General features: G+C 39.1%; 1 protein-coding gene across 2 annotated transcripts in view; it reads left to right on the plus strand.

Annotated features, from left to right (window-relative positions):
* Positions 1-23801, plus strand: part of necab2 (N-terminal EF-hand calcium binding protein 2) — a 149845-nt gene that overhangs the window by 84206 nt on the left and 41838 nt on the right. Inside the window, exons 8-9 of one of the 2 annotated variants that reach the window (XM_040035152.1) lie at positions 13074-13153; positions 21289-21345. In XM_040035152.1, coding sequence (XP_039891086.1) covers positions 13074-13153; positions 21289-21345 — 137 coding nt within the window. The remainder of the gene's footprint in view (positions 1-13073; positions 13154-21288; positions 21346-23801) is intronic. The other variant, XM_040035162.1, reaches the window with a different exon arrangement.

Raw genomic sequence — 23801 nt, forward strand, 5'->3', positions numbered from 1 at the left:
CTCATGATCATTTTGACCCCACGGGATGAGATCTTGCGTGGGGCCCCAGATCGAGGGAGATTATCAGTGGTCTTGTATGTCTTCCATTTTCTGATGATTGCTCCCACAGTTGATTTTGTCACACCAAGCTGCTTGCCTATTGTAGATTCAACTCTTCCAGTCTGGTGCAGGTCTACAATACTTTTCCTGGTGTCTTCGAAAGCTCCTTGGTCTTGGCCATGGCGGAGTGTTGGAGTCTGACTGTTTGAGGCTGTGGCCAGGTGTCATTTTATAACAGATGATGAGTTCAACAGGTGCATTCATACAGGTAACGAGTGGGGGACCAGAAAAGCGTCTTACAGAAGACGTTACGGTCTGTGAGAGCCAGAGATTTTCCTTGTTTTGAGTTGACCCAAATACTTATTTTCCACCCTGATTTACGAATAAATTCTTTACAAATCTACCATGTGAATTCATGGATTTTTTTTCACATTCTGTCTCTCACAGTTGAAGTGTACCTCTGGTGCAAATTACTGACCTCTGTCATCATTTTAAGTGGGGGAACTTGCACAATCGGTGGCTGACTAAATACTTTTTTGCCCCACTGTACATACAGATATGGAGAGCTGCAGTCAGACTATGAGACAGAGCGCTGATTTGTGTTGACACAGCTTTGTCATTCTGCCAAAGTTTGTTTACCTTGTGGCTCAAGAAATTCTTCCTCATGCATGATACACACAGTGTTACAGCTACTTTTTGCATTAGTCAGGGTAACGTGCTGGTACTCCCGGCCCACAGAAATGTTAATAGATGTGTTGCACTGTAGCAGTGGATATCAACTACTGTTGTTGTTTGGAGTCTCAGATTGTACAGTAGGTAATGTTAAAGCATCGTTGATAGTGGTATTTTTTTCCTCCTCATACTTCATGGTATACATTTTTAAAACGATGCCTTTTTCATCATATTGTAGCATTAAATAAAAAACGTGATACCATTTTCAACATTTTCAAGCTCTAAGCTAGTTGAAAGCTAGTTGTTAGTGTATTAGATGTGTTATTATGTGGATGCCCAAGGACTGTAAATGTAACTTTACTAGTAGCTAAATCATCTGCAATATATCTATTTTTCTTTGTGTGAGAAAAAGTGTGTCTGTTAAGCTAAAAGGTTCAACTGAAATGAAATGTGAAATCGCCTGGAGGTTTTTTCTCCTTTGCTCAGGAGTTTCTTAAATATCCCTGCAATCACACCATCGCTGTTAAGCTTCAAGCTGCTAAACTGTTGATTAAGATTCTGTGCAGGACAAAAAAGGGTTCTTTTTATTGAGTTGTATAAATTCTTCTTAAGAACTCACTCTTGGATATTTGGTCATTAACCCTGATGCAAGTGCAGATATTTTTGTACACACTATGGGGAAGAGATGACACAGATCATTGGCAGTGACATATTCAGTGTGCTGCTGGATGCTGGATAATAAAGCAGCATCTGGTGGATGTTGCATATGATGTGTATGTATAATACAGTGATTCAGTCAAGGAAAACAAACTTTATCCAAAAAATGGAAAACTTACGAAACAAGCTGTAAATTAAAAAGATTGCAGCCACTTTAACACTAAATGGAAGGTAAGCACAGGCACTTACTACTCATTAATGTGACTCTGTACCTTTGTGTAAAAGAGAAAACTTACTAATGTCATTAGTAACAACTTATGATTAAAAACTGTCTTTGGTAAATCGGTGGAGGATCTTAGTTCATGAAGAGAATCTGCACCAAAAGCAAAAATCTGCTGAATTTCATCTCAGCTTTGTTTCTTTTTTGCTTGCTCACAGTGAACGTTTAAAGCCCATCAAAGTGCATATTATATATTTTTTCTTTTTCTTTTTTTGCTCATTTGATAGAAAAAAAAACCATTTAGTGCCGAGTAATCTCTGAAGAGTTTTATCCAAAAAGTTTTTGTCTTTAAGGATTAGCTTTTGTATCATTCTTTGTACACGATACACTTCTTCAGTGAGGATACAGTCCACTTTACTGGCACTGTTTAGCGTTATTATTCTTAATTATGTAAACTGCATTCAACACAACTTTTTTTTTGCATCTATCTACAAAAAAAAGTGTAATTATTGTTGCTTCAGCTTTTCTGCTTCTCTTGTTTTTCTTCTGAGGTAACCAAGTGCATAAAAAGTAGTTGGATAGTTTTACACGGATGACAGTAAAAAGAAATTTAAAAAAAAGTTTTTCAGTTCAAGTTCTTCATAGAAGAAAAATCAATTTGAGACTTTCACAAAGGTGACAGCACGAACTGTCTGTTTTTCAGTTCTTCCACTTTGTGAATCCAAGCAGCTGTCATCTGTAGGAGTGTGTCCTGGGATATGTTGGGAACAGAAAAGGCCACTGAACAGCATGATGCAGTCACAGGCCTGGAAATATTTGTGCTGAAAATTTAACAGAAAAATGAAGTTTTCTGTGCTAGATCATACTGACTTGGTACAAACTGGTCACGTTCTGGGCATCATCTGCGGAGCTCTTGCTCTGAACTAAAACCTCATTTGAGAACTTCTGTTATAGCACTGCTGGGTCGCCTTGCTTCAGGCCAAAACAGCACCTAGCAAACAGTCAGACACATGGTGGGCGACGAGCTCAACGTCAAACTAAATGATAGCTCATTTTCTTGGTGGTGTAAAAAGGCACATTAAACTTGTGCTCATGTCCAACTATGAGCATCATCAGTTTGTATTTCAGCAGCTCCATTAACAGCTATTCAATAGCAGAATGGCTGGTTACAAGTGTTTGTTACACAGTCCTATATTTTCAGGAGCCTAAATGTCACTTCATGGGTTTCCATGGGACTGTGCGTTTCCACCTCCTGATGCTTGGTCAGACATCGCCTGAAGGGTCTGGCAGTAAAGGTCGTACCTGCATCTGTCTTCAGATGTTGTTTTGGGTCTTTCTGCCCACTTTTTACTTTTATCTTCTTTAGGTGAAGTACATCCACAATGGAGTTGAAAGCAGGAGACTGATTTGGTTGTTTCAGAATATTCCACTTCCTGACCTTGAAAAAGTCCCTGGTCGTTTTCACAGTATGTTTTGGCTTAGTTTCCACCTATAGTCTGAGGCACTTTTCACTCAGTTTTGCACACATGGCTGAATTGGAGCTATTTCCATCTTCTGTCACATCATCAATAATCACTGACACAGCACCACTGCATGCCGTGCATAACAGTGCCCCCAGTGTTCACAGGTGAAGTTGTATGGATCGGATTGTGACTTTTCTCCAAGCTCTGTCTCTGTGTAATTCTGTTGCAGGTTAGTTTTATCTGTCCAAACGACACTGTTTGCCTTTTTTGAGATATTTTTATGGCATTCTCTAATCTTTTGCTTTTCTCTTTTTTTTTGTAGTGAAATGTGTTGAACCCTTCTGTATTTTTCTGAAAGTCTGTTCTTACTTTATCTCTGATGGATTTGTTTGTCACTGGTCAGGCTAAAAACTGAGTGTTTCACCCAAATTGAAAGTGCTTTGATCAAATGTTGTCATGCAAGTGACTATGGCTACGTCCACACGTACACGGGTATTTTTGAAAAAGCTGCTTTTTCTGCCTTTCATCCACATGTAAACGCCATTTTGGGTTACTGAAGGGTTACTTAGATTTTTAAAAACTCCTGCCAGGGTGGAGATTTTCAAAAACTCAGTTTTTGCTTTCACGTGTGGATGAGGAAAACGGACATTTAGTCATGCAACGTCAAAGGTGTGAGTCTTTTTTGACGTCACGCTGTGCACCACGTTGTTTACATGAGATAAATTTCTACAATGGTGGATATACACAAAATACTGTTGCTATTAATCTTACTATCTGCAGTTTTTACTCGCTGACATATACACACGGAATTACTGTCCCTCCATTTAGAAAGACAGAGGCATCAGAGTGAACTTCGGACGTGGCTTCTACATTCAGCACAGACGCTTTCACAACTCAAATCCCGACGCCAACGTCATCGTCAGTTTTGAAAAAAATGTTTTTTCTAAAATTAAATTTATGTATGCTGTATTCATTTTGTCCATTGCTAAGTTATGAGTCTACACCAGCCATATATTTTACAGCGCTGTGACTTATAATTATGAATCACTCAGACTAATTTAAAATTTTCAGTTTCTTTCTTCATTGAATAAACTCTGGCCAAGAGAGCTAATGAGACAAATCCAAAATGTTGCCTTTAATCATTAACATTTGAAATGATGAAGGCACTTGAAAAGCAATACAAAATTGACTTGCCTTCAAGAAAAACACAAAAACTTTTCAGATGTACTTAAGGTTTACTGTTTCCCTTACAGGCATCTAGACTTCTGATTGGCCAACATTTCTACACGGTTAGGATTTGGCTTGTTCTTTGACTTCGTTTTACATGTGGACGAAGATATTTTTTCAAAACTGCACTTGTGGATGGGATTTCATTTTAAACAAAAAGGGAAAATCTCTGTTTTCAATAACACCAATGTACCCAAAGAACAAAAGTCACCACCTGTTCCAAGTTCCAAAGCTATTTTTGTTTCCATGGGAGTATGCATATCAAAGAATTTCAATTATATCGTAACTCGAATATGTTTTCAGGAAACTGAAATTTTGTCAGTGTTAAGTACATGTGGACATGCTTGTACATCAATATACCCTGTCCCCCTTTAATATTTACTTGTTGGATGGATCCTGACTCCTAAACCAAGGCAAAGGTATAAAGTCAACCTTTCATACTCCTTTTCAGTCTTTCATCTACCTCATCACGCCATCGCTTTTCCTATTTTCTCACTTTTCTCCCCCACATCCACCTTTTCTTCTGTGCTATGGGCTGCAAAGCAGCACTGACAGCTTAGGTCCTTGATGTCAGCAGTGCTTTGTCTTCTGTCAGGACAAGGCGATTGATTAATGACTCCCAACTCCTTTCGCCTCCATCTGTATATGGGTGCCAGAGTGGCCATAATTCCTTCTTCTCCTTCTTCTTCTTCCCTGACATTCAGTGTGTTAAAATCGGCAGCTTGTAAATATAAACAGCCGGTGCCATTTGTTAACAGACCTGAAAGTTGTATTGTCGTTACTTCACTGTATTAATGATCTCCCTCTCTCCTGTATCCATACGTAGGGTGTTTATTATCAAGTGTTGGGGGGAAAAAACCTTTGAACAGTAAATAAAATTAGAGAAATTATGTTCTCAGTGGTTTTCCCGTAGTCATAGTAAAGTTGTTTTGTGGCTCTTTTTATTGCCGTAATAGCACTTCTATAATGACACAATCCCACAGAACTGGTCTGAGAGTCATTGCTAAATGACAGGCAGGCAGGGGAAGCAGAAAGGAAATAAAAAGCAGTGAGTGGGAGATGAGTGGAACAAATAACAAAGACTGAGAAAAGGAGTAAGACGGAGAGGAGAATGAGAAGCTAAATATATCCTCCAACTTAAAGTTAAGCAGCTCATGCTATGTTGTAGCTGCTGCAGTGCTTCAGTGCATTTTCTGCTCTAAGTGCACCGCCACTTTAGTGAAGAGAGTTAATTGCAAATGAACTGCAGTTTATTGTTCAGTGCTTTTTCAGGCACACTCAGAATCAAGTGTGTCTTTGTGTGTCTGCATCACATACGGCTATTCACTGTAAGAGCGTGTCTTAGCTTGAGGAAAACATAGAGTCTGCCCTTGCACAGAGATTTTGCTGCAAGTCTTAAGTGACCCTTCATCATGCCCTGCAGCTCTTACAGGGAGTTTAGATTCCAGCGAGATTTTGCATTTGACCTTTCCCTATCAGGAAAATCAGTTTTTAAGTTTGGATGATGTTTCTGCAGTGTGAACTTTCCCACAACTAAAAAAGGGGACCAGTTTAACTTTATAAATCATTTAAGACTCTGTAAAGACAAAATTACTGTAAATTCTCAATAATACTGCAATAGTTTTGCTCAAACATAGAGAAATTAGTGAATGGTGGACGGTGGTTTCCATGTAGCCAAAGTAGTATAGTCGCGTTTACTGATAATGTAGTTTCTGGTACTACTTTGTAAGCTACTGTATCTTTTTTCTCTTTGTCTATATAAAAAATGATACCACAATTTTTCATAACTACGTGTGTTTTTGCTAATCTAAATGGACTTGGCTGTTTGATTTTATGCTGGAGTTTTTCTCTATCAGATATGCAGCTGCACTCCCTTTATTTGTGTACATCCAGCTGCTCTAAACATTATGTAACTGTGATTGGTGGATGTTTTGCATTCTGCTATGATAGATGTCTTTAGAAATATGAAACACACTAGCTGGTAATTTATGCCTGTAAAATATAGTGTGAAAATTCATTTTCACACTGATTGCATCTGATGCCATAATTTCCTTAGTTTTCTACTGTCACAGTAATTGTAGTAGAAGTATTATGCACTGTTGACTATTATGGTACGATAAGCATTAAATATCGAATGTTCCGAACCACTGGGAAGATGGAATTCATTCTTGAAAATATGTCCAGCAGTGATAAGGATGGAAACGGCCTTTGAGTGGATGGAAGATGGCAAGTGAGCCAGTGTGAGGAGGGCAGAAGAAGAGCCCTCAGTTCCTTTTTATGTAGATATACTAAATGTTGGCACACTGGACACATTTGGACAAAGTTTGCCTTTATTCAGTCCAGTTTTCTGTGTGGCATTCCTAACAGCTCACCCTATGAAGGAGTAGGTATTATTTAATTTTAATAAAATACTATTTAATATGACAAAGCTGACCCACATATGGAAACTGATTACTTTGACCCCTCTGTGTTTACAGCCTGTCTTTGTGTTGCTCTTTCATATTTTTTGTTGCTTTTAAGTAAACTTGAATCTCTCATTTGTTTTAGGCAAAGCAGTGCATTCAGAATTAATCTGTGACTATGGAACTACACAAGCTTACACAGTCAACATAGAACAACATGAGTTGTTGAGTTTACCTCAACAGCAAGCAAGTTCAGTAAGATCACCAGAGTTCCTTATAGAACACAATAGGAACTTGTGAAAGATGAAACATGAGTATAGGGTGCTTTCTATGGCTTCTTGTAAAGAAAAGAAGTCACAAGAAATAGATATAGACTTTATTAATCCCACACTGGGGAAATGCAGGTGCTACAGTAGCACCAGGGTCAGGAAGAAAAAGTGAATTAGAGTGCTCATGGTTTCCACAGTCTCATGCAGGGGAGGGCGGGTGTTGCCCATCATGGACATTAGCTTGGCTAACATCCTCTTCTCACCCACCCCCTCTATGAGGCCTAGAGCACTGGCCAGGACAGAACTGGCCCTCTTAACCAGTCTATCAAGCTGTTACCTGTCCCTCTTCATGCTGCCACCTCCCCGGTAGGCAAGTGCATAAAAGATTGCAGAAGCCATCACCATGTTATAAAAGGCCCTCACTAATGTCCTGCACACCACTAAAGAGCCTCCATCAGCCAGCCCAGGAGATGGTGCTGACTTTGGCTCTTTTCTGTACAGAGCTTGAGTTTTATCTGACCAGCTGAACACTCAGGAGTTTGTACATGTCCATGACCACGATGTCTAAACCATGGATGTTCACAGGTGGATTTCTTTAGAATGATGCTTCTAGAGAAGATATGAGCAATGAAACACTGGTTACATAGTGCACACACACACACACACACACACACACACACATACACACACATATATATATATATAAAATAAACGTTTTATATAATACAAAGTGTTAAAAACATTTTAAGTTCATCTACTCAGACATAATGGCAATTTTCTGTGATTCATGTGCACTCTCTCTTCACACTCGCTGTGGCACAGAATAGAAAGTTAAATTGGGCGAATGTGGACTAACTCAAATCCGGTTTAATTGAGTAGAAAGTCAATAGAGACCCCCACCTTACCCCACCCTGTTCCAAAATTTGAAGGTTGTAATTCCTCACACACTTCTATAATTGAGCTGGCCACTTATTTTCTAAGTCCATCAAAATGACCACTGGGCTTTTATCTCCAACTGTCTCCATGGCTACAGACTATGGTTTAGTGTGTGTGTGTGTGTGTGTGTGTGTGTGTGTGTGTGTGTGTGTGTGTGTGTGTGTGTGTGTGTGTGTGTGTGTGTGTGTGTGTTTAGGGTGGAGGGAGGTAGCTCCTAATTGACTGGCTGTTAAATCTTTTAATGAAGAGTGGACAGCTCGCTCTCCAATTAGCAGTGAGGGGGCCATCAGGGGATGAAAGAGGCCAGCAGTGAGGGGGAGGAGTAGGAGGAATCAGAGAAGGAAGAAGATAGTGGTTAAGAGTAGGAATGAACTGGGGGAGGTGGTGTATTTGGCAAAAGTGGGTTAAATGAGAAGGAAACAATTTTTTTCCCCAGCATTCGTTCTCTGATTTCAGATCATATGAATACACATAAATAAGCAGTCATCCTCAATGGAGATACTGAGAAAAAAAAGGAATAGTCCAGTTGCCCTCTGCACATTTAACTATAAAAGATCTTATGTTAACCATTTTAACCTCACAACACTGCAAACATAAGCAATGGCTCTGGGATACATAATTGCCATACACACATAAGCACATCACAGTGAAGAGGAAAAGCTCAACACTGTGACTATCGTGCACGCTCCAGTAAGGTGCATAAGTATTTGGACACATATACAACTTTTGTGCAGACTTTCAGCTTTTATTCAAGAGGTTTAACAAAATTATGGCATTAAGAGTTAAAGAATCACAGGCAGAATTCTTTTTCAAATTCTTATGAAACTTAATAAAGTAATAGTAAAATCTTCTGATCTGACACCCAGATTAACAGGTCTTTACTGTTTCATATAAAGATGGATGCATTGAAGTATGGCATCACCCAGTGGGTTGCTTTGGAACCCTTTAATAAAATATAATATATTGTATTCATATTTGATTTGGTAAATGGATTAAGTTTTGTGCATTAATTGAAACTAATGCACAAAGGGTTAGGTATGGTGTCATTAAAAAATACTGCAGTCACTGATAATGAGCAAGTATCAAAACAAATGATGGATATGCTCTTCTACCCCAGTGTCGGGCTTTCTTGCTGAGGAGTGAATATTTTGCACACAAAGAGAAATATTATCTTAAAGCCAAAGCTAATTTGGTGGACCCTTGTGTGGCTGGGCATCTTAAAGTCGCACTGGAATAAGAGCCAATTAAACAGAGCACCTCAAAGGAGCCAGCTTCCCATTTCTTTACTGTCTTTGAACAGGCCAAGTTCCTCCCGATAAACAGATATAATTGCCTATTTATCAGCCTTTTTGAAACTCCCAGATTATATGAAATATTCATTCACAGTGATAGTGAAAAGTGAGAGATGTGAAAGGAAGAGCACACGGTGTAGCATAGGGTGGTATGATTCTGTGTACTGTACAGTACTTGCTCTGTGAAGCTGGGCTTTTTTCTTTTTTGTACTTACTACTGTTTGACATACGCACAGTGTCATGAAAAAGTTTTTGCCCCCTTCCTGATTCCTTAGTTTTTTACATATTTGGCAGATTCAAATGTTTAAGATCATTAAACAAATTTTAACATTGGACAAAGATAATCCGAGTAAATATGAAATGCTGTTTTTAAATGAGGGGGGGGAAGCAATTCAAACCTGCTTGGATCTGTGTGAAAAAAGTAATTGTTTAATTATACATTAATTTTGATGAATCAAGTTTTCTGGAAAGCTGAGTCCAATTATTATTATTAGCCACTCCCAGGTCTGATTGCTGCCAGACTGATTGAGTCAAAAATCACTTAAAGCCAAATGAGCTCAAAAAACAACACTGTCATGGTTTGCTGTGTTGCAGGCAGGATGTAGGACCCAAATGCAGGACTCGTACACGGGAAGTAAACTCAAAACGGCAGCTTTATTGCTGGAAAAAAAAAACTCTTACACTAATACAGAAAACAAAACCAAAAACAAGAAACTAGAAACATGAAACATGAAACTCAAACCAAAAACCTAAGAAACTAAGAAAATGGGGAACTAAACTGGGAACAGAGAACTAGGAAATACCGGGATCATGAAGGAAACACACACAGAGAGGGTGTATGACACAACAACAGACAGAAGAGAACACAGGCCTCAATATACAAGGGAGTATCAAGAGAATGGGAAACAGGAGAGAAACACAGCTGGGACTAATCAAACATAACGAGACAAAGAGGAAGCAAAACTGAATACAATGAACACAGGAAAAGGAACTATCAAAATAAAACAGGAAACATGAGACCGTCACAAAGACACAGACTTGACACTGTGACATGGAGACATGACTGACTAGGGGAACAGAGAGACCATGAACCATGGAGACAAGAGTAACTAAATGTAGAACACAGGGAAGGCACCGTGACAGAAATCTAAAGACTAGAAACGAAGCGTATAACACGTGGAGACGACTAGGGGGAACACGATAACACTAAGTCAAAGAATATTAATCCAGGACCTGAAACACAAATACTGGGTTGCAGACCCAGTACCGTGACAAACACTTGATCTGACAATCTAAAGAAACAGATGAGAAGTCATTGATAGCTATCAGTCTGGAAATAGTTACAGAGCAATTTCTAAGGCTTTTTCATTTTCTAGTAACTGAGAAAACTTGGAATAATGGTGAACCTTCCCACGAGTGGCCGGCCAACCAAAATTACTTCAACAGTGTATCAACAGCTCATCAAGAAGGACACAGAAGAACCCAGAACAGAATTCCAAGGAGAAACTCACCATTGACCGAAAGAACACAAAGGCTCGTTGCCAAAAAAAATCTCGATGATCTTCAAGTAAAATAGTTTTTGCTCAAGCACTAGTGATGTGCGATACCACTGATTTTCTTTCCGATCCGATACCAAGTAATATTCAGGGTGGTATCAACGATACTGATCCGATACCGATACTTTGTACAAAACCTTATTTTGTTTATTGTATCTCAAATTATAGCATCATAATGATTACAGGACATCAGATTACTTGTTCTTATCACTTAATAATGCAGAGTTCATCACATAGAAATAAAAAAAACTGAAGTTGTGCGCTATTTGAGCATGTTGCCTGGCTGCAGCACTAAAGGACTCCGTGAGAGACGTCTGTCTCGCCCTAGCAGCACCTGTCCCTGTCCTCCTCTTCAGTTCGTCTCAACATACGCTCGTCATATTCTGTGATATGATTTACTCTGAGGTGTTTGACAAGGTTAGTGATGTTGCCACAACCATACATGCCAACCCTCCCGATTTTTCCCGAATTTCAGAAGAATCCCGAATTTCAGTGCCCCTCCCGAAAATCTCCCGGAGCCACCATTCTCCTGAGTTTCTCCCGATTTTCCACCCGGACAATAAAATTGAAAAACCATTTCGCAGAATTCATAGCGCGGCCCAGCCAATTCCAGTTTCCAACAATGGCGGCAGCTACTTAGTTTTAATATTGCTCTTATTTCTCTTTCTGGGTCGTGAAAAAACTTTTAACATATTTTCAGGTAAGAATGTAGCTGTGTAAACTTCAAATATCTGAGCCGACTGACACATCGTCTTCAAACCCCCGCGGTCTTTCACTATTCGGGTTAAACATGATATATAAGTCACTTTGATAACTTAAAAATGTTATTGTTTGGCTTTTTCAGTGTTTTATTTGTTCGTAAGTAAATCGGTTTGGCTGAGATTAAAGTTATTCGATTAGATTAAATTAAAGGTAACTTTATTAATCCCTCCGGAGGGTTACTCCGGGGTTTTCACACAGCTGAATAAACGTCAAACAGAAAATGATTAAACAGAAGAGCTTACATCAGTGCCCGGTTATATTTTAGATAGCAAGGAGCAGACAGCAGAGTTTCACTCCACTTTCTTTAGACCGCGAAGGCCGGGTCCTCAGGTGGAACCAGCCTCTGAATTTGGACACCCCCGCTGTTTCCGGGCCGGCCAATAATAACGGTGACATTTAACGTATCTTATCCAATAAAAAAACCCTGTAAAATGTATTTACCCCCCCCCAACAGCCCTAGTATGGTCACAACACCTCACTCTTGGAGCACTTTTTTGCCACATGAATCGCAAACCACGTCTCAGCTGTTTGTGGAGGTAAAATCAGACCGCACATGACTCAGATTACGCTCAGCCATTGTTGTGAGTGCGCACGCCAAGGGGCTACGAGACATTTATACAGCCGTATTTCGCACATGACTATGAAAGGCAGAAGAGGAAATAGTTCCTTTGAATGTAGACAATCCGAATGTTATAGTTTCTTTCCACTGTGTTCCTGTTAATGACAAACTACAAATTTACTCTAAATTACTAAAATATCGATATTTTTATGTGAGAATCGATTCTAGAGCATCAATGATTGGTATCGGAGGAATCGATATTTCAGGATCGATCCGCACATCACTATCAAGCACACTTGAGTTATGCAGAAGGTCAGTGATGAGAAACAAACCAGCAAGTCACGTCTGAACAGCTAAAAAATAATAATAATTTAAGATTTTGAAGTGGCCTAATCAACATCCAGACTCAGATCACATTAGGATGCTATGGTATGACCTTAAAAAGGGTTGTTCGTGCTCAGAAACCCTCAAATGTTGCTGAATTAAAACAATTACCCCAGAGCAATGTGAAAGATTCATTACCAGTTATCTTGATTGCAGTTCCTGTTGCCAATAGTTGCACAACCAGTTATTAGCTTAGGGGGCAATTGCTTTTTTCACACAGAGCCACATAGGTTTGGATAGCTGTTTTATGTCCAATATTAAAATTTCTTTAATGATCTGAAATAATTGTGAAAAACATCAGCAAAGGCCCCGAGACTTTTTCTGTACAAGAAGATCAGAAATCACAGTACGATATATCTCTGACACCTCCTCTGCTCTAAAACACTATTACATTACTGAGCATACTGTAAATGAGTTCACACCATATGTAACTGATATGGTGTGATACTGTAGCTATAAAAGAAATAGGCCGACAGTGCACTGATTTCATTACGCATAAGATGCATTTGAATGAATGTTACTAGATGCACCATATCTGATCGCAAACCGCAAAGAAAATGATGCAAATATTTTTGATATATTATTACTTAATTCAGTGTCTTTAGATTCTGAATCTGTACGTCTGTGTGCTGCAGGTTCAGTGGAGGTGAGGAAAGAAGGTCTGGAGGCGCAGATCAACCGTCTAGCTGAACTCATCGGACGACTGGAGAATAAGGTGAGGAACACAGACACACCCACATTAATATGTTTTAATAACTAAGAAAGAAATCCCCAAGGATGTGAGTGCAAGCAGCTGAAGTGACTTTTCTCTAATGGGTGGCTTGGCTCAGCCTCAGAGATAAGGTGAGGAGTTTGGACATTCAGAGGGACCTCAGAGTAGAGCTACAGCTTTAATCGGATAGAGTAGGCATCTGATCAGGATTCCTCCTGGGAATCTCCTTTCTGAGGTTTTCTGGGCATGCCCAACTGGGGGGAGACCCTAGGGTAGACCCAGAATCCACTAGAGAAATAGTATATCTTATCTGGACAGGGAATGCCTCAGGTTACCCCCAGAGTAAGTGGAAAATGTTGCTGGGGAGAAGTATGTCAGGAATACCCTGTTTAGCCTGCTGCCAATCCAACCCAACTTCGGCTGAGATGAAGAAAATGGATGGATGGTTATTACATCTGGCATGTTAATTTCTGCATTTTATGGTATTTCATAGATCTGAAGCTATAAAATAAAAGCAGTGTGTGCAGTAATGTGAGCACATATCTGTGAACCTGGCACACTTCACACACATCCACTAAAACAGACCTCAGCTGCCTGCACTGCTCAGTAAAAAATGCATCGCTGTCTGCATCTTCCATTGGGATTCTCCTCTTCCCTTTGGTGCTCTATTGTTATTTCAATTCAGTTCTTTCAGTTTACAAAGTTTAAACTACATCACTTCCTTAAAAAGCACCCAACCTTTTGTTTTAGCTTCCAGTGGCTTATCTTGGATTTTTGAAGCTTTAATGTAAATTAGCCAATTGTTACATATTTCTGACATGAAACCTGTATGATTTAAATAATTGTAAACATTCTATAAGAGTTCAGTTTATCATCTCATAACCTCTCCTATGGGTTTAGAGACACTTTAAGTCTATATACGGATCTTTATGGTCTTTCTTGGGGTTTTGCTGGCAATGCAAATCCAGCATCAGCTTCCCTAAAGCATAATATTCAAAGCTTTACTTTAGGAAACTAAGTTTTACCTCTTTCTCTCAGACTTTATCACTAACCCACAAAGTGATTAATACAGACATTCATCCTCAGCTTTATCGCATCAGTACCTCTGATTTTATTTATCTGATCTTTAAACAAGACCAGGTGGATTTTTTTTCATATGAATATTCATCAATATAGATTGAATTGTCAACCATATATATTTAATTTGTGTAATACACTGGGATATTTATAACTAGAGCTATTTGTTAGATTTTTGTTAGATTTTGTAACTCTGGGAGCAACTTTGGCCACATACTTTCCTCTGTGATTAGTACGGTTTTCTGATTGTGAATGTTTAGAAAGTTCTGATCTAATGTCAAATTTCAGTGAAATAAAGAATCAAACTGTACATACAGGAAATACTTTGTTTTAAGGCATTCTTTACAGAGTGAATAACACAACCTCTGATAAGAACTGAGTTCAACCTTAAAACAGATGAACAGACTGTGAGAATTGAGCTGCACTGCTGTCAGTTCTTTTAAAGCACCAGTCATCCTTTCGACACTAGAGCTCTTCTATCAGACACAAACGACTGAAAGTCAGTGATCTCTGTCCTCATTATAACTTTTTCTCTGACCAAGCTTGTCAGCATATGGAGGATTTGTTAGTTTGATATGTTACATTGGCCAAATTGCGTACACCAGAGCAGCACGCTGAAGGTCGGCGGAGGACAAAAGAGAGGAAAGTGTTGCAGGAGGGGGAGAAATGATAGTCAGTGGGGGCTAATAAGCAGGTGGGAGTGGGGAGGTGAGTAGCTGATTTGCATCAAGTGAAAGAAAGTGAAGAAAGTAAGAAACTATCACAGTGCATATTTTTTCTTCACTTCTTCTAAAGTATGGCAACTCTCTAGTCAAAGATGCCTCTTCATCATCTTCCTTCCTCCCTTCTGTCATTCTTGCATCTTTCATTTGCCTTCGTCCCCCCCCCCCCCCGCTGTCTTTTTCCCTCCGTTCCTCTGCATTGCCTGCATCTTATTCAGTACTGAACATGTTGCAGCTAATGGAGCCCCAGCAGACTCAGCTGTCTTTAGGAGAGCGAGCGACTACAGCAGAAAGAGCTAAAGAATACCTAAAGACTATGCACCGCCATGGGGGAGGAGGAGTAGCAAGATGAGGAAGGATAGAGGGGAATCACGTTAGGAAAAAAGGATTGGAAGAAGGAAACAAAATGCTCGTGTGAGCAGAGTTACATCATCACTCATAATACCGCTTTAGAAACAACCTGAAGCCTTTAACCTCTTACTGTAATTTAATATACGTCCAACTATTTACTCAGTTTTGGCAGCAATGGCTGAAATGTTTCTTACCAAAGAACTGTTCAATAATCACCTGCAACCATAAATCCTCCAGAGACTCAATTAGTCTACTTTCCAGAAGTCTGTGGCACAAAGAAAATCTTTCCAATGTCGACTACTACAAACAGACAAGTTTCTTTTTTACCCCTTTAGATGGCGATAAAGTCAGGAATAATTCATGCATTTTACTTTTACTTGAGGGAACGTTGAATTGAAGCTTAAAATTTCTGAAAAGAGAGGTAGAAAGGAGAGTGACATAGCATTCATTTATCAGCTCTTTCTCTATGAAAACAAGTTACCAGGGGGAACAAGGCATGTGTGAACTGAAAAGTAGGTTTAAATGTAAGTGCTTGTTGTCTTCATGTTATATGGGATTACATATTGTTGTCTTGTTGTGTGTGCAGCTATCAAAAATGGTGCTTCATGTGGCAGCACACCACTATTTCTACGTCACAGCAGATAAAGTGGATGGTTACAGAGTCACTGGCCAGGTCTTTAATGATATACTCAGCGTTTTTAAAAAGATAGACTAATTCACTTTCTTATTGAGAATTAAATCTAAAGACCATTCTACTCAGAAATGCACAGGAATTATAAAGCTGCAGTCTACTGACATGTAGCTCAGGCTCAAGAAGGGGTAAAAGCTTCTGCCTTGATCCTTCTCTGAGGCTCTCTGATAGGAAGGCTGTCTGTGATAAGAAAACCTGAAGTGTTCTGCTTCAGGTCAAGAAATATAAACCTCTGTAAAGCCACACATCTGACTTTTATGTTTGTCTCTGCACAATCTGTACATGGTGTGCTGGGCAGTATAACATGGAATTTTATAAGATTCAGGCGGTTTAATGGTATGTTGCATTATTTTTATGCATTATATTCATAGTGGTCAGTTTTACTATCAAATATAAAACACTTTAGTGTCACCATGCAAAAGAAATAAAACATAAATTAAATAAAACCACACACGAAAAACAATAAATAATCGACTGAAGGCTCTGTGAACAAAACTTAAACACTGGGACAAGGCCTCACAGTCTCTCCTTAACAGGTGGACATAATGCCACATTAATGCTAGAAGATAACATCAAAGACTTCCAGACAGCAGATGTGGCACTGCTCTCTTTGTTCAGTGTTTTTGGTACATCTCTGCTCTTCTCTCTCTTTTCTTTATCCTTTCTTCACTGGTGTTGGATGTTGCATGATTAGGATGACAAATGAGATCTGAAATGATCACAAATTGGGGTAACTAGAAGTAACTAGAAGTTTCCAAGCAATACTAGTACTGCGTAAATTTCATTTACTTAGAAATCTAAAATAATTTGTGTATCTGTTTTCAATTCAGTGTGATGCCTTTTATTTTGGAGGTTTTGCTGAAATCAATTTTCCACCTTGATAAAATTTTGATTTCAGAATAGGAAAGAAGACAAATTACTCATATAATTACACTTGGACCAACAACAGGGAACAGCAGAAATCCGCTGCACGTGAAAAAGAAAATAGGTCACCAAACTTTTCTGTTGGAAAATGAGTTTTCAGAATAATGAGAGCTATAGAAAAGCACATGAATAGGCATTTTCTGCTGGATTAAATTTACAGAGGGCTGTACAGAATACTGCAGAAATCACACTGGATCAAAACAAAAGCTTTGTGGAGGTGTCTTAAATGTGCCTTTGCTTCTCTGTTTTGTTGAGTATTACCTGCACAAGTTTTAGTATTAAGACTGTGCAGGTGTCTGGAAGGAGGAGAAGATATTATCACACTGCGTCGGAGTGAATCATGAATTGTTTACTCAATGAATAATAAGCCAGCTACACACTGAGTGATGAGGTGCATGGTGAGATGAAAATAGTGTCTTACTTTGGCCCCTTTGCCTGGATATCACAGGAAATCCTGTTACCTGCAAACCCTCCTTAAAGTGGCAAAATCATGGAGCCTCTGTTGCTCAGTCTTAGTTTCACATTCTCCTACTGTCATCCTTTTTCCTTTCTTACAAAATATCATCATTTATTAGTCTCCGTGCACCACAGACCAGGAAATTTTGCTTCCCTTGAAAACATCCCTCTTAGGATAATGAGCTTTCATTGTAGAGGCTCATATGCAATCTCTCCTTTTATCAGCAAAAGTATGTGATGTTGTGTTTGATAACTTGATTATAGCCACATAACTGGCAATGCTTATGCTCACTTTTTAACTATTTTTTAAAATTACTGTCAAGTTGAATGTGAAAAAATAGTAAACTATTACAGTTCTGTCTTATAATCTGCAACATCTTCAAAAATTTTAACATCTTCAAAATTTTCCACATTTAGGACACATCGCGTTCAGTTTGCATGTTGAGATGCAGACATATACACTATGTGGATAAAAGTACTGGACCAATTATGGCTTACACCTGCAGGAGCTGCACAGACAAGGACACCAATGCCATGAAGCTCCTATGCACTCTGTGATCCCACTCTGGAATTTTACTTGAGTTGTTGGCGTTCTGAAATGCATTAGTACAACTTGCAGTTGATCGTGGAATATATGGGAAGGATGAAATTTCTTCATCCCAATACAATACCACACTCAAATTCAGCGACCTTTTTACAACAACTCAATTTTTCATAAATGTTTGTAAAGTCAAACTGCATAGCTAGGTGCTTGATTTTTTTATACCTCTAACAACAGGACTGAAATCACCTGAATTAAAAGATTAAGAGGTGTGGTTGTCCACATATATATATATATATATATATATATATATATATATATATATAGATAGATATAGATATATATATATATATATATATATACCACAGCTAACCAAATTTTCTTTGACTGTGTGCAATATGGGCAAAGAAAAGAATGGAAATCATACCCTGACTTAACACAAACGTGACTCTAGATGTCAGTTGACGTTGCTCATTAACTGCAAGACATGTAAAAGGTAACCAGTGTTGCAAACTTTTTGCTAATTAAATAGACAGTGATGTGTTTACAATATTTCCACTAAAACAACTTTGTTTTAATTACAATCAAATATATACTCTGAATCTTGATTTTCCCCTGCGTACTAAAACATAAAGGTAATTATATCTTAAGTATATTTTGGGGAAATGCATTTAGCTTAAAATTTGTACTTTTGTGTTTTTCCTATCCAACTTGAAGATCAGTAGTTTTGTAGCAACAAAGGATCACATGCATGAGTGAAGTCTGAAAGGAGTTCATCTGGGACAACATCTAGAATAGAATAGAATGGAATTTAACTTTATTATCATTGCACATGTCGCAAGTACAAGGCAACGAAATGCAGTTTGCATCCATCCAGAAAGTGCTTTAGCAATAATATAGATATATTACAAAATATGAATCTATTATGGAACTATCTCAGATGCATTACTGCAAGACTTCACCAATAAAAAAGTATGTCAGAATTTACCCTCTCCTGTTTCCCTGATAGAAGCAACGGCATGCAAATACCAATAGAAGCCCAAGCAGACAACTGAGCTGATGGAATCAGTTGGAGAAACTTTTCTTCACTCCTCAAAGATGACTTCTTCAGTCTCAGCTAACTGCAGGTTTCATATCTTTCACCATCTTACAATGTTGTGATTGCTGCCATTCCCCAACTCTCTATGAATGATTGTCATGGCCACTGATCAATGGTCATAACAGTTTGCATACTAATGATCACGAAACAGAGCTGGTCAGTTGGTCAGTGGTGCTAATTTTGCTCTCTATGCGAATTTTAAGGAAACCTCCAGTCACCTGAACCTGAATAAGTCACAGGGATGAGTGACGAAACTTCCTGGGATTTCCCTACCTGGCTGATTGAGCATCTTTCCTATCTTTCTTAAGAACATAACAAAGTTAATATTATTTAAACCTTTTTTAGATCATGTTTTGGCAGTTTTTTACTGGAAACATCTTCCAAGTGATGCAGGGTGTAAAAGAAAGCAGCTGACTTGATTTGTAAATGCCTAAACTAATCTTATCTGACAAAATGTAGTGCAGTTCAAACAGAACATTAGTGAGGATAAACAGAGGGCTGAATATTTGACTTTAATTTGCTAAGCAGGCAGACGCACAACTCAAGTGAATGCTAACATGTTAGCTATATCGTTTTTGTGAGGCAGTAACACATTAGCATTGTGAGAAGAGCTTGTTAGTGAGCTTGCGTTGCTGAAAACAAATGTTAATGCAGGTTTAATGGAATGCATGCCATTAGTACTGCTGCTTTGTAAAGCACTTTTAAGAAAACAGCAATGGGTAAACAAAGCTGTTTCACAAAAATGTCTTTCAGTGTAGAATGTGCAGTAAGGAAAATAGCAGGCAGTGAGTCTTTTATGTACTGAACAGCCAACAACACACGGCACCTTTCATTTCAGTCCAGCTGTGACCATACTGTGTCACATTAGGTTTAAATCATTCATCCTAGGATTTGGTATGTGTGAGTGTCTGCGTGTCACCTGCCCACTGTGCCGGACGCCGTGATCCTGCTGAGTTTGGTAAAAGTCTCAGTTGCCCTCGGAGCTCCACAGACACTATTCAAACAGTGCTAGTCATCAGTCACCTTGGTGACAGACACCTGCAGCGCTTACTGTGATTTATTAGAGCGGGTTTATATAACGCTTGCTCACAGGCAGTGAAAGTGGAGGGGAAAACTGAAAATCAATGTTGTGCCATCCTTGCACACAGTCACTATACTATTGTGCCACCTGGCTTTGCTACTGTCTTGCCTGAAGGATATATTTGAACTTAATTTAATCGTGCCTTTCACTTAATTGACCTTTTGCTAAACCCGTCCCCTGAAGCATGGCTGTCTCGTAAGAGCAATGCCCATTATCTAGAGTATGGTCTGATTGTTTTTTGGCCTTTTTAAAATGCACAGGATGAGAAAAAGTTTACTGGCTCATTGCTACGAGGTTATGTATTTTCTGATTCACAGTCGTGATTGGGTAGATATTTAAAAAAATATATATTTTTTGCCTGAGTTGTACAGATATTTTGGCTTGCTGGTGTGAACTGAGGCTCTCCCAAGTATCTCTCATCCATAGAGCTCAAGGATGTTCATTTTGGCTTTATAGCCATGCAGCCGCTCCAGTTGGGGATGTCGTTCAGGTGGAAATTTTAAAAGATAGCTGAGGGTCTAGGGGATTATTACCAGTTCTTGCTAGCGCTACACTGTAAAACACATTTTGTTCTTTGTTTGCATTTCTTCTTCTTGAATATTCAACTGCTCAGGGTGTGTTGACTTTTTGACTGGTAACCCTTTTTTGTCCTACTTCAGGCTCAGTAGTCTCTGGCACAGGAAGCCGCAGGACTTCCCTAAAACTGTTTGGTCAGAAACTAAACTCTGCTTTCAGGCTTTTTTTAGAGACTGTCTAGTGTCAGAGAGCTAGAAGTGACAGATCTTCTTTTATTTCCTTATGTGTAAAATGTAAAAAAAGAAAAAGAACCGTGCAAGACTTTGTAACTAAGGAACTAGAAGGTTAGTAACTTTTTAAAAGAAGAAACAACAACTCCCCTAAATGCTTTCACGTCTATCTTCTTCCCCGTGATGTTCAACAGGATTGGGGATTTCTGTCTTCCATGTTTACATCTTTCATGTCTGCTTCTCTCAGTGATTCTCTCCGATTCCTCCTCGTTCCCTATCTTAATCTGTAAAATACATGTCCTCCTTCTGTGCCTGTCTCTGCAGCATGTCCAGAAAATCCTCTCATTGTGAGCTGCTAATGTGTGCTTCAAGTTGTTGTAGTAGTAGTTGCTGTCGTTGGTCTTGTAGATTGACATGTTGCTGCTGCTGTTGTTGTGCTTCTCCTTGCAGACGGTCTGGTTTGACCTGCACCAGAGGCTAACAGACACAGATGGCACCACCAGTGCAGTGAGTAGACTAAACACTTTAACGTTGTCCTCTACACTGCAGCACACAGCCTTGGGCCGAGCATCGCTTTCTGCTGCAATACCGTCCTTACACCGCACTACTCTGTTCCTGATGACATACCTATATGATGCAATTACTAGTGGACAGCGCTTATGCATGGCCAGAGCTCTCCAAAAATAGCCCTGCTCTGTATGTCTCTCTCATGGGTGTGAACTTGTGAATTATTTCCCAGGAAATGTGTGTGTTTTGTTGTCTGGAACCGAATAATTTATGGGCACCGAGTATTCTCCAGAAGAACAAATAGAGTCATACATTATCTTATAACATCTAACACCCACAGAGAAAATAGCAGGCATATCAGGAGTGCAAGACACATGCAGCATATTCAGTAGGATTTTGTTTGTGATAACAATCAGTGACTCATAGAAAAAACGATCTTCTTTACAAGCCGTATTCGGATTCAGTCATAAATCACAACATCTTCCGTTACAGAAACCCAAATATTTGACACCATTGTCACACACTACTCCAGCTAAGATTGCATATCGCAAACAACACATGTATGCCTGCAGTGAAGTAGAGATAACAGGGTGAGAAGTATGAATGCCTGAAAAGCCAAAAACAATCTTTCTTACAGCAATGTGGATTTATTGTAGTCACAGTTACTTTTCCCTTTCCTATTTTCCCTCGTATAAACCAAAGACATAAGAACGTCCTTCACTAAGGTGTGCTCGTATATGTCTGTTGTTTAGATGGTGTCGTTTGCTACATTGATTCTTGCTTATAAAACAGGCTGAGGGGTTTAACTGGCTTTGGTATAAAGTTACAGTACATTTACACTAGAACAAGCAGCAAATGACCCCTGGAAAAATCAATTCCATGTGGTGTATTTATATATCAAAAATCAATTTATGCCAGTTAGAGCCATTAAGTTCTGTACAGATGCACCACTAAAAGCATGAACAGAGACATGAATATGTATACTTATTTGTGTCATTGTGTAAAGCTGTAAATATACAGTTTAAAAGTATAAATTACAATCACCGGGCATGTGTCGACAACGCTTCAGTCCCTGGGTTAACCTTAGATTTACAGAGTAAACAGTAAAAATGACTGCTGAGCATGTCTCTGAAATTCTTATACATTAATACTTAATATGTAAATGGTAAATGGCCTGTATTTGTATAGCGCTTTACTAGTCCCTAAGGACCCCAAAGCGCTTTACATATCCAGTCATCCACCCATTCACACACACATTCATACACTGGTGATGGCAAGCTACATTGTAGCCACAGCCACGCTGGGGCGCACTGACTGTGGCGCACTGACTGTGGCGCCCCATGTAATGTATACATTAATTTATTGCATGTACCTGTGAGCTATAAAAATTTTGACAAAATTGATCAACAGTTCAGAGTGTTATACAGTTGATGATGAAATGGAAAGGCCCTTTGATATAAAAGTTGAACTCAAGAAAAACAAATATCAAAAGTATGACTTACCTTAAAAACCTGCACTCAACCATCCAAAGCAATGGGCAGTACACTAGAGAGGTGAAGAAGAGAGTGCAGGCAGGACAGTTTGTGACAGAAGGAAAGCAGCAAGAGTGAAAGGGAAGATTTACAAGACGGTAGTGAGACTACCTGGAGGTGACAGAGCTGAAGAGCTTTGTAGACAGTGATCCAGGGTGGACAGTTTTAGAAATGAGGTATAGCAGCAGGACAGCTCGGGTTAAGTTGCTTGAGATAAAGTTAGAGAAGAAAGGCTGAGATGGTTTGGAGATATCAAGATAAGGTATAGATAAATATATAATGGATGGTGAAGTTGAATCTGTCAGGAGAAAAGAGGAAGACAACAGATAAGATTCATAGATTTCATTAAGGAGGACATACAGAAGAGGTAGATAATTCAGGAAGCAGCTGAAAGAAGAAGATGGTGAAAATATGAATTAATAAAACAAGGCTGTGACCTGTGCTTAGGGGGCAAAAATATATGAGCGTGCCAACATGTTGACAGGAATTTAGCAGGTACAATATTTACTATGTTATCAGTCACGGTTTAGCATGGCATCGTGGCCTTTATGACTTTGTAACGAGGTGCGGACGATTAAAAGACCGAAACAAAGACTCTTGTGCTGCCACTTTTATGTTGTCGAGAGACAACTGGGATTTAGTTGAGTTGTCTTAATCAAGGTAGTGACTCAACTAACCAGCACCACCTACCTTTTGCATCTTTCTATATTTGTCTGCCTCTTCCTTTAGTCCTTTATTCCATTTTTCATTTTAGCATCATGTTGGGGTTGAAGATGGTTTGGTGAACCGTCACTATCTGGGCCCTTTTACCTGCATTTTGTAGTCTGCTTCATCTGTGATTAAAGCCACACAACCTGAATTGGTTACATATCTGTGTAGGTTCTCGGGACATTCAAAGAAGTCCAGTTGCTTTCTTTTCCAGGT

The sequence above is a fragment of the Simochromis diagramma genome, unplaced genomic scaffold, assembly GCF_900408965.1.
Source record: "Simochromis diagramma unplaced genomic scaffold, fSimDia1.1 OVJJ01000333.1, whole genome shotgun sequence".
Classification (NCBI taxonomy): domain Eukaryota; kingdom Metazoa; phylum Chordata; class Actinopteri; order Cichliformes; family Cichlidae; genus Simochromis; species Simochromis diagramma.